The 12452-nt window shown below is 44.7% G+C and overlaps 1 protein-coding gene across 1 annotated transcript; it reads right to left on the reverse strand.

Annotated features, from left to right (window-relative positions):
* Positions 1 to 690: 690 nt before the first annotated feature.
* On the reverse strand, positions 691 to 5964 carry CBLN4 (cerebellin 4 precursor). The gene is made up of 3 exons (XM_075438639.1): positions 5564 to 5964; positions 3838 to 3954; positions 691 to 1002 (listed from the first exon to the last, which is right to left on the reverse strand). Exons 1-3 carry the CDS (start codon positions 5837 to 5839, stop codon positions 805 to 807), a joined length of 591 nt encoding a protein of 196 aa, XP_075294754.1. The 5' UTR covers positions 5840 to 5964; the 3' UTR covers positions 691 to 804.
* Between the last annotated feature and the right edge of the window lie 6488 nt (positions 5965 to 12452).

Genomic DNA, 12452 nt, shown 5'->3' on the forward strand with positions numbered 1-12452 from the left:
AATTAAAATTGAAGAACAAGTGTGACATTCCCTGCAGGGCAAAGCTGTTTTACAAAGTTGTGCCTGAATGATCACCTATAACCACGGTAAGAATATTTTTCTTAATGGTTATAATCTGCTCTTCCTTTTAGAAAACAGCATGTGGAAAACAGGAATGCCTTACATAGCCAACTAAAATACAACCCAAACCTCTTAGCTTTATGTAAGCTAGACTTCATTGTGATCGGTGACAGAGCATAAATATACAGGTGAACCATCCAACACACTACACGGAGACGAGAATTAAAGTCAACCACTTATCAATAATAATTACCTTTCTCAAGACAATGGAATAGATCATGTCAGTTAAGTCCCAATGACAAAAACATGTATGACCAATATATCAATATACAGTTCTTTGGCAGCAACACACTAACTCTTGATTGAAGTCTGAACTCAAACTTTCCTAAATTATGGACCTGGTTGCGAGTCTTTTCGTAATTAAAGAAAATCCACTTCTCCCATGAATCCAATAAGTCCAGTAAATGAAATCTGAATAAATCTTGCAGGCAGATTTAGACTGTAACATGAAGCATAGATATTTATTGTCTGCTTTAGTCTTAATCCAAATATATTGTATTTAAACACACAAAATTCTGCGAAACTTCTGAGTAGTTCAGATGGGGCCAAAATCCATAAAGAGAATCCATATTCACCCATGAAAAACCAATAAAGAAACATCAATCCATGATGACAAAATGATCTTCATGTAACAGAGGCAATGATGAGTCCACACCTGGATGAATGTCACAGGAAAAATTGACTTTACAGGGGAAAGACCAGAAAGCCAGAAAACGTAGAATACTGCCATCCACCGACCAGATTACCTTTCTCCAGTTTCAGGTAAACCTTATCCTCCTTGTCTAGGTAGAGCAGGACTCCGTTAGTGGCAGCTTCACGTGTGACGTCCTTGTCCCCGGCAAAAGCAGAAATGACTGGCTTTCCATTTAGCATCAGATTAACCTGCAAGACAAAAACCACTGAAAAGCTCTAATTGACAGAAAAACATCAAGAACTATCACTGAATATTAGCTACAGTGTAAGAGGTCTGCCAAGGTCCCAATCTTGGCTGCTTGGTTTTGTTTTGTTTTAAACCAATAATTACATGTATTTGGAGTGTACAAGCACTTTTGTGTTTCATGGGCTTGACCTGCAGCTGAGTGAAGTCAGTGGGACACTGTCCTCTGCGCACCACGGTCCGGGCTCAGTCGGTGTGAGAGGCAAACATGACATTGCTTTCATCTGTTGCTTGGGCACACAAATTGTTGTAAATCTCTGGTAATGTGGACCTGTGAGCTATTACCTTGGTTTGTTTCACTTTGCCTTCCTCACAGGTTATTCAGACACACACTAGCAAATAGACATTGTCAAGAAACTTCAGTACCCAGAGATGCGCTAACAGGCACCTAATGAGATGTCAAAGGTACTGCAGTAGGCTGGGACCTTACACTTCATTGAGAGCAAAATATATGTCCCTTCCATTACTGACGCCAGCTTAGTTTTAAAGTCTAGAACAGACTTTTAGCTTTACAAACCACTGCGCTGTGTTTTGGTACTGAATCCATTTTTCTACAAAACACTTCTGAAAGTCAGCACAGCTTCAGCTCTGAAAGCAACATCACACAGGCACTCTGTAAATAAAGATGGGCAGGGGCTGGGGGAGTGGACAGATCTGGGCATTTTTCATTTCCCCAATGGCAACCTATTAGCTTTCTTCTGCTTTTTCTTTTTAAGCAGCTATAATGCAGTCACAGAGGGGTGAATTATGAAATGCTTATTCATATCAAGTATGCTGGCCTTGCATATGCTCCCATTAATTTTAATGGGAGTCACCGTGGAATAAATTAGTGCTCAGCAGAAGTCAGGGCAGCAGAATCTGGCCCTGATTTGGGATTCGCCGATCTGGGAAATCCACTTAATCAGATGTCCCCAGGGAACCAATTTCAGTTTAATGATATTTAATGGCACTAACAGATGTTCTAGGGGCATAGTAATATCACTTATGTAGGAAGCCTTCAGGTGATTTAGTGATGGTGAAGTCTGCCTGTGGCTGAGACTCAAGCTGGTTTGCTCCACTGCAATGGCTTTCAGTCTTCCCCCCTAGTTATCACACATGGAAAACAAGGGCATCAAGAGTTTACTCGTTGCTTGGCTTTGGTTTATCTCACTCCCTCTGTACCGTCTCTCTAGGTCACGTTTCCCTGCAGATCATCTTACAGCTATTTTAATCACAGCAGAAGACATTTTCAGGAAATTTAGGTACCCATCACAGGTTTGCACCAGATGGTCTCGCGTTAACTATGCCAAAATGGAGCCAACAAAACCCATCCATCACTTCAGAAACTCTTGATCTATGCAAGATTCTGGGTCATGCATAAGGCTGTAACATTCCCTGTTACGAGCCCCAGACTCCCCGGTTTGAGTACCTGGTGTGTGAAACACCAAAGGTGGCACTGGGCTTCCAGAACCCAAGCCTTGACATCTTTCTTGGCAATATGTGTTTTAAATCCAATGCAGCTGGCTGACATACAGTTATTCTAGGCCATTTCAACCTTCAGCATTTAAGAGAGTGAAAGGAACAAAGTTTGAGCGTATTAAATAGCTTATAAGCTCATTATAGAGATTTTCATGAGGTCAATATTTTGCCTAGGACTTTTGCCGTTGACCTGAATGGAACGATGATTTCCTGTTGTAGCCCAAAGGCAAATTTCACCAGGGATGTGAATGTGTCTCACACCGGCTTTCTCTGCCTTCTCTACCATTTTCACGTTTCTCAGGAACTTTACTGGCAACCCGTAGCCAGAGTTGCCACAAAGAAATGGCTGAGCAGTCCTGCAGAAACCAGCTTCGTCTCAGCCTTGTACACTGAAAACCATATTCACAAGCAAGACAGGTAAAGAGAAAAGCATCAGATTCTGCTGCACATCTGGTGGCCTCATGGGTGGAAACAAGGGAAGCCACAGATGTTATTCCAGATCTAGGAAGCCAGTATGTAAGTCACAGAAATAGCATGACCTGGCGTGAAGATTAAGGAATGTACTTTAAGGAATTTACTGTCAGCTCAGCGAGGGGGTGTTCAGGAACTTAGAGGTTTTTCCTCTAAGCTAGTACATACTTGTATTTAATTAGGCAGCTCAGCTGCTCTTAAGATACAGAAGAAAGTGCAGAATCACTCTTTTTTTTAAATAGATGACACATTTTATGTATTATATGGTGAAAAAAATGTTTAAACTGCTGTAAAGGTTCCCGAGAAGACATCGCTACAAAGGTATAACATTTTGGTGTGGTTACTGAACAAGTAGACCACTGTAACTAAGCTTGGTCCACAGCAGCCTGGTGTCGTGAACAGATACCTGGCATCATCAGCTGCCAGTCGGGTCACAAAACGTTACCAAAATAAGCAAATCTGGTACCAGTCCCCGGAACTCCTGGCTTCAAGACTGAGTTTAAACTGTAGCAAAATATACCTCTTCAGTAGTATTTATGCAATTAAGTGAAATTTAGAGCTCTGTTTTACGCTTGGATGATTCATTCCATTTAATACTTTGTATCACCCCAGATAGTTCTTATCATATAGAAGTGAAGCTATGGCAATTTATCCGAGGTGAGGACCCTGCCTTATTACAGCTGTTCGGTTTAGACGTATTCACCTTATTGCTAGGATCTCTATGCCACAGGTTGCTTTAAACTAAGCTGTGTTTCCTTGAAGTGTGTTAAATACTCCTGCGTTCAGCCAAGATTCTATTCTAAATAAACAATTTCAGTAAGAGATTTTATAATCATACTTGATCAACGTACCTGAATTGTTTGACTCTGATAGACTTTAATTACGTGAAAACTGAAACTGTAAATTCCTTTTCTTGGTGCTACAAAGACAGACTCCAACGTGAAAAAATTGCCCACATTTACAAGGATCTACAAACAAAAAATATAGCATGGCAATTAGTACAGGTATTCAGTGCTAAATGAAAAATACAGACTATTAACTTTAGGAACCATTCACCCATGGAAATCTGTAATCTACATCTATGCTGTTTTATTCATTGTTCTCACAAGTAAGTTGGAATATTACTCATAAAAGTGAATATTTATTTATATTTATAGTACAACTTTACTATAAATAAATGAGGGTGGGAAATATTTCTTACTTCGCTACTACATCATACCTTCAAGGTCTTTCTTCTATACGTGTTTAGAGGAGATAAAGAAAAGGCATTTTTGTTCATCATTCCCCCAAAATGACATCAAAACACTATTGCAGGGAGCGGCATACTGGTTTGGGCTAAAAAGCAGTGGTCAAGTCAACACCATCTTCCTGAAAGTCTCAAGCTGAGAGAGGAAGGATGTACGTGGATGATCTCATTCAGCAGTTCATAGGCAGACTGAGCTACTGAAATACCTGGCACATCTGAGCAAAAAACTGGCTGCGAGCCCTTGCTGCTTTATTTGTTTTTGTAAGCACTAATAATAATTTGAGTTTGGGTAAACAGAGACAAGTAACAGAGGGGAACATATTAAATGAGTACATTGTCCATATGCTAAATATCTCCTTTAATGACTACATTTTTCTTTCTTTACACTTAGTTATGCTTTGTTTTTAATTGCTATATTCAGGCTCCTTTACGCTAGACACAGCCCTAGAAAGCCACTGGGAATGTCCCTGAAGTTAGGGTAATTTACTTTGCTAGCACTAAGCTACGTGACATCTCTGGCTTCAGTTGTCACGACAATTTACCGTCCATTATGGTACGGTATAGGAAGCCAATCAACCGTCAGCCTCAGTTACCTTGGACCTGCCCTGGGACAGGAGCAGCTCTGTGAGATGTGTGCTGGCATCTGTGCGTTAACGTTAGTGGCTGAGGTGCGAGGGGCTCTACTGCGAACCTGCGACTGTTAGGGGAAAGTTAAGGGATTTTTCCTTAAAATTCGTTCTGCTTTCCCCTCTCAAAGGCCGCGCCAGCCGTCTAAAACCCTACGCAGGCAGCTTGGCCCCGAGAAAACCCTGTCCCCAAGCCTCCCGGGGCCGCGTCCCCTGGCGCTCGCACAGCCCCGGCCGCCGCCCCCCGCCTCTCCCCGCTCAGCGCCGCGGGACCCCGCACTCCGCCTCACTCACCGGGACCCGTCCGCCGCGGGGGCTGGAGAGGCCGGGGCCGGCGGCCCCCGGGGGGGCTGTGCGGAGGGGCAGGCAGCGCACGGCCCCGACGGCGGCTGCCCCGCACCGCTCCCCGTCCCCGGGGGGCAGGCGGGGAACCACCGCGGGGCGAGACACGCCCTGCGCGGGGGCGGCTGTCCCCGGCTCCCCCCGAGCCTCCCGCTGCCACCTGCCCGGCCCCTCCGCTTCTCCCGCTGCGGGGTGCGGGGGTTCCCCGCGGGCAGCCGCCCCCTGCACCCCCAACTTCTTTTTGCCGGAATTAAGGGAACGGGCGGCGGCACCTGTTGATCGCGCCCGGCCGCGTCCCGACGGGGGGTACGGGCACCCCGGCCCCGCCGGGATCCCCCCCCCTCCCCGGCCCCCGCCGCATACCTGGTCGAAGTAGATGATGCGCGTCTTGTTGCTCATCTCGGAGGGCTCGTGGTTGGTGCTCCTCACGGCCGAGAAGGCGACCTTGGAGTTGGCCGCCCGGACGGAGATGCCCAGCGGGGAGGAGGACGAGCCCTTGGCGTCGGTGGCCGGGTTGGAGTCGCAGACCACCAGGCACTTGCCCTCCAGGACGATGGGCTCCGTGTCGTTCTGCGCCCGCGCCGCGGGGCCGCCCAGCGCCAGGGCCAGCAGCACGGCGGGCAGCAGCCGCCAGCCCATGGTCGGCACCCGCGGCCGCCCGCTCCGCGCCCCGCTCCGGCCACCGCGCCACGCAGCAGCGGGAAGCTCCGCCGGCAGCCGCTCCCCGCACACGCACACACGCGCGCGCACGCCCGCACCTCCCGGCAACGCCGCGCTGAAAGTCTGCTTTCCTCCGGCTCCTTCCCTCTGTCTCTTCTTTTTTTTATCTTTCCTTCTTCTCTTCTCCTCCCCGCCCCCCCACCCCCACCCCCCGCCACCACTTTGTGCCTTCCTTTCTTTCTTTCTTTCTTTCTTCACCCGGGTCCTTTCGTGAGCTCTTTAAACCACGCCGCAAAAAGCTGCCGAACAAAATAAACACTTGCCGGTGCCCCCTTTTCTCCCCTCTCTCCGCATCAAAAAAAAAGAGTGAGGGGGGCTTGGGGGTGGGGGGAAAAAAAAAAAGCCCTTCGGTGAATTATTGATGAGAGAGATGCGAAGAGAGAGGTCGTGAAGAAATAAAACCATTTGACGTTGCCACGATTGCCTCTGCTGGCTTGCTCTCTGCTTCGAGCTGGAGTTCCAGGATGCTGCGAGTGGTGGAGTGGAGAGGTGGTGGCTTACCCCAAAGCTGCCAGATCCTGTGTCTGATATCACTGCCGGGGTGCTGCAGGCGCCAGTTATCTCTCTCTCCCCCCCACGCTCTCCTCCCCACCCCCCCCCCCCCCAAGAGTTGTCATAACAAACCTGCCCAGCTCTCACCTCGCTGGGCAGATACGATGCTTCATCACTAGAGACCCTCCTCTTGGAATTGCCCCCTACGCAGACACACACGCTTGTCTTCCCAGGCAACTTTTTTTAAACAGCTACAAAGCCAAAGGGAAAGCAACAAACTATTGCACTGTCCCCTGTTTTCCAAAAGAGGAGGGGGTAAAAATTGCAGCCTGGTTGAAAGGCAGCATCTGAACCCGGAGGAGCCTCGCAGGGCACAGACCCCGACCCTGTGCACACTGCCACTGCTTTCCCATTACACAGCCGGGAGCAAAGCAGCCCTCCTCAAAGCCAATCACTCAGACACTTGGATCACTGATAGGACTTTGCTGACTGCTCTTTGAGGATTAAAGTTGCCAGGTACCACCTCACGGTGCTGCCGAATGGCAGCTTCTGGTAATGTTTCGATTAGACACCTCTGTCTAGTGTTTCTTTTTTTGATGTGTACTGAAAGGATTGGAAGAACTGAGCAGGTACCTTAGCTTAATACTCCCATGTATTTCAAGATTATTAAAAACGTGACTGGTCTGGTGCAGATGATGGCTTCTAGAGAAGATCTTTCCTGTATCACCTGGTCCCACTGACGCAGTCTCATGGTGAAACCTGAGCCCTCTTCAGGGACTGGCAGAAATGATACAGTGCTCCCAGAAGCAGAACTGGCTGAGCAGATTTCCATCCAAAACAACAACAAAGTGCCAATAGTATCTAAGAAATTGAGCATATGATTTTTAGATAGATACCTTTCAATAGAACAATTTTTTGTGCCCATAACCGCTTTGCGACAAATATGTCCCGTGTCAACCATTAGACACCAGCAGCCTTCTTGTCCAAAGGCATCTCTATCTGGGTGCCCCTTATCTGCCTTTCAAACGCAGCTGGGAAAGGTGCTGATCTAGTTTGGAGCTGTGAATGCCAGCACATCTTGCTGCCTCCCATTCTGTAGAGAAAGAGGCTTGGGGTACAGGCAGCTCACACAGCACCTCAGCTCCACGCACTAACAAATGCTGGCCGTAAATCTGGATGCTAACAGACAAAAGAAATTAAGGAAGCAACAGGAAACTGAGGAGCAATAAAAAGCACTGAAACCCACTCTCTACTGAGCACAAAGGCTTCCTCCAGGCAAATGTGAGCTGGGACTGTTTTTCAGTTGATGTGGGGAACTGAGGATGAAGCATTAATGTCTGCAGAACTCAGCAAAGTCTTTGAGAAGCCATAAAGCAGCCTAAAGTCCTCTTAGCTAGCAACAAACGCCATACTCTCTAAAATTCAGAAAGCCAGACTTAAATTTTGAGGAATTCCATTGGTCAGACAAGAGGTAAAAAGAAATTTTACCCTTTTCTAGGAATGCATCAATATGCTCTTCTTCAGTGACACCAACAAAGATGGATAGAAGAATCAAGCTGAGAAGCACCACTTGCTGTAAACAAGGAAAGGAAACAAGAAATAAAGCAAATACTTGCAGCACAACTTTGTCCCTTTTGTAGAAAGTGGATCTACAGATTAAAAGATTTATGCCAACACACAGGAACACCTGTCTGGAGGACTCTTGCGAAACAGAGCTGTATGAAAACACAAAAAGATTTTGTGCCAAAATATTTTGTTAATGCATAGAAATGTATAAATAATTCCGGACTATTTCAACATCTTGTACTCAAAAACTCTTCTGTATCTCATGCTGCCGAGTAGCCTTTTAACACTGCACAAATAACAGCAAATATATTTATACCATGACATAAATTTAGATTGAAATTTCAAGTTGCTGACAATTTTGAAAGATCAATCATTTGTCAGAGGTTAAAAATTTTGCAATCATTTCGGACAAGTTGTTTCAATTTCATTTTGTTGTGGATAATGACATCAACTGTCTCTATAGTGGGGAAAAAATGGAAAAACAAGAAAATAGCTGAAACTCAAGTGAAATAAAGTAACATTAGAAACCCAACTGATCAGCAAGCCAAGGTATGAGCTGAATCAGATTTGTCAAAAGCTGACTTCCCTGGCTCCTCATCTGCAGGAGCAGGCACCCACGAAGTCTGACCTGGCCACACCATCTGCCGTTCCACTCCTCTCACTTCAACACGTAAGGGCCTGGTTTGCACAGAGCAGACACAGTACTGCAGACAAAGTCAAGGTGAGAAGCACCTCTCACTCATGTGCTTTTCTCCCAGAGTTGTGCAGACATTTCTGTGCAAGCAGTTTACTTCAGCTGTGTGAACAAATTAGTAAGTAGGCGCTAACTAATTACAGCTGTTCATGAGCACAGCTGCTTCATTTCAGGGCTGGGTTGCAATAAAGTTAAATGCAAGTTAGGAACAAATTTGCACACACATTTTGCATGCAGCTATAAAACTTCTTTTGAGATCACAGTCTGCAAAAGCTAAGTGCTCCTCATCTCATATGATCTCCAGAAAAATCAGAAAATGTAACAAAATTCTCTTAGAACTGTCAGTCTGCACAAATAACATAAGACATACATTAATGATTAACATCGTAGTTCTCATCACCTACAAAAGGAGACTGAAGTGGACTCTGTCCTGCAGCATGGATTACATTTTCAGAAATGCCAACAATTTCCAAAAATGTTTTGGCAGTTGGCATTACATTTTGATGTCAGTGGTACCCTAATCTGAAGGAAGCCCAATTAAAGGAGGCTGCTAATAAAGACAACAGGAAGAAGGGAGCAGAATCTGCCTGTGCGTTTTGCCTGTGTTTATGTTGGGCACATGCTTATAGGTGGTTCTGGTGTGAAACTCCTGTTTTATTTAAATGACCCTTTTAACTGCAGTATTGGAGAGGGGAAAACCTCAGACCCTGTGGCTCTTCTGCCTGTCTTGGTGCCTTTGACTTAGCACATTTTTTCTTATTTACAAAACAGTATGGACAAACCATTTTCATAATTTCACCATTTTCTTCTCCATGCCTAAAACATCGTCTAGAGTACTACTGACTGTGGTGTGTTTCTGGCTTGATTATAGCTCAGTAAAATTAGCACTTTTACTGGAGTTGAAGGAACGGGCGTGAGCAGAGGTGGTGCGGCAGCATTGGCTCTTGCCTGCAGCAGCTGGTACGCACCAGGGGACAGGGGAGCTCCAGGCCTTGTGGAAACCAGCAGCAGCCCAATCAGAAATTTTATTCCATGCTTGGAACTGGAAGTCACTGTGTTTCAGTAAAGTATGCTTTTCCCCGAAGGGTAACCGGTATTGAGATTTCAGATGACATTTATTAACAATACGAGTTCAAGAGATGAATAAGACTATTAAAACCTTTCCTTAGCAATAAGCTATTTTCAGGATGGAGAGAAGGCAACAGAATAACAGGACAAGCAAAACTCAACACAGCGATCACTATTTAACAGCCAAGTCCTACAAGCACAGAGGAAATCATAATATATTGCCTCTGCTCTGGGAAAAGGAAAGCAAAACAGAGACCATCAGGGAAAGTGTATTTGGAGGGGGAAAGAGATGAACTTAAAATACAAACTGAATTCTTCCTGGAAATAAAATTAATGTAACCTACAATAAAGTCTGCATTCTTGGATATTCAAACATAAAGCATCACACTCAACAATGCTGCAGGTAAAGTCTCTTTTCACCACTCAGACACGGCACCAAATCACGGTTCAGAGATTAATGGTGGCAGTTAAAACATATCCTCGGAGGCAACGTATCAAGCCCATAAGAGGAGACCAGAGCCTGCTATCAAAATTTCCAAGCTGATCACTGGGCTGTTCCAGCTGATCCCGCCGCCAGCTGGGCCTGGCCTTGGTCGGGGGAGCCCATGCACCGACCAGTGTGGAGCTGCTGGCACAACCGTAAACTTTATTCACATGATGCTCTCAGAGAGATTTGATCTACAAATAATATACCTAATCCAGCCTCAAATCCACGCCTAAGCAAACAGACTGAAGAGCCCCGTCACCAAAATACCTGAACAGTATCATGAAATACCTCCTCCGTCTTTTCCTACCCATGCAGCAGGAAGAGAGCTTAAAGGTTATTAGTAACAGTGTTTTTTTGTTTGGGTGGTTGGGCTTTAATTGCTGAACAAAATGAGGGAAGTTTGCTGGGGATGCTGTGGGAAAGATGAGTTGAAAAGTGAAGTTTGCATTTAATTCATAAGCAGCAAGGTTAATGATTGTGCTTATTTTATCTGACAAAGAATTTCTTAGTATTGATCCAGCTCCCTCTAACAGGGATTTTTTTTTTCTTCTTCCTTTGAAAGAAAAATGAGTGAAATAAATAGCAACAATGCTTAAGAATGGAAAATCAGTTAGATTAAGCTCACGGTTTCTTTTCCTTTCTGGACACATACTGCAGAAGCCTAAGAATGTCTCCAGCTGGAAGTATTTAGCCCTTTCACAGGGAACTTTCTGCACCGAGTCAGGCATGCTAGGCATCTTTCTGACAAAGGGAAGAGCCACAGGGAGAATAAGGAGAAAACACCATGTTTACATTTACATTTTCTTTTACCTCTTGGCTTGTAAACTTGCATTAAATCCAATTTTTGTATCAATATTGCATGATACCTTTCAAATCTCTTTGGAAAAAAAACATCTTGCATTGTTATAATTAGTCATTTGCCTTACAAAAGGGAGAAATAATCTGCCTCAGACTTCCTCTCCTGCTTTTGAGCTTCTTGCTTGTGTCTAGAGGCCTTATGAATTCTCCTAACCCCCGGGTAACAGAAGCCCTCCTTCCTCTCCTTTGCTTTTTTCTTTATCCTAATTATATTTCCCTTCTGTCAAGCTGAGCTTTCTCTTTGCTGAATGTGTAACAAGGTTCTGTAGTGAGCTGGTTGAGCACCCATCAGCCTCCTCCTAGGATTAAATCCCCACCTCCGGTGCTGCTCCGCTTGGTTTTTTGCTGAACTCCTGCTGAGGACATGCGAGGTGAACCGGTGCGGGAGCGCGGGGGGAGAGGGGGGCAGGAAGGCTGAACTTCAGGGCAGAATACTGATGACGATTCAAACCTGTGTTTATGAAGCTCAATGTTCAGACTTTTTACCGTCTTCTGACATTCTTTCAGGCTAAATATTGTATTTCCTGCGTTGGCTGTCGTCTCCACCTGGGTGTTGGCTCCCGTACAGACTAACTCGTCTTTTAGACAGCTGGCCCTGTGGCTCTTAGCTAGTCACGCAGTTTGTTGGCCAAATCCAGAACGAATTCACCTGGCTGATGAGCTTAATGGTTCTTAAGAAGATTCCGTAAATTTTTTATAAAGTAAATTTCACTTCCTTTTTTTAAGCATAAAATGTAAAGAGATCCTATAGGAATAAAATAAAATCTTCAGCCAGACATATGTATATGGCTGGAACAACAAAAATGAACAAAAGTTTTTGCTATTTAACTTAATTCAGACAGATGCAGAATCAAGCCTAATTTTATTTTAACTTATTTCAACTTTTATTTTATCCTTGTTTTATTTTAACCTAAAAGCTAATCTTGCTTGGCTTTTGAAGTAAGCTTTTTCTGCATGTCTGCCATTGTTAATGTACCTCTCTTCATTCCATTCCATCTTCAATTTTTTTTTAACTTTCTGAAGTAGCAGAACAGAGAAATCAGTGAAAAATAAATTGTCTACTTATATTTGTTAGTTTACTTTCATTTCCCTGACACTCTGCTATAATAAATCTGCATTTTGATGGCCATCTTAGGAAACAGAATTATAAAATTCTGTGTGAATTTTAGAGGTGATTAAGAAAACGAAGTCAGCACAATGTCTGCATGCATTTAAAGGTAAAACTGTTCAGCTATGCTGATTGCGTTGGCATTTGAGGTCTTTATTCAGCATTTCTCATGCAGCCAGACCTTCTGTTTGGCCAATACTGCAAACCTGAGCACACTTTAGGCCCAAGAACAAAGTGCAAATCAGGGTTTGGAATGCTC

Source organism: Opisthocomus hoazin, chromosome 18 (assembly GCF_030867145.1).
Source record: "Opisthocomus hoazin isolate bOpiHoa1 chromosome 18, bOpiHoa1.hap1, whole genome shotgun sequence".
NCBI lineage: Eukaryota > Metazoa > Chordata > Aves > Opisthocomiformes > Opisthocomidae > Opisthocomus > Opisthocomus hoazin.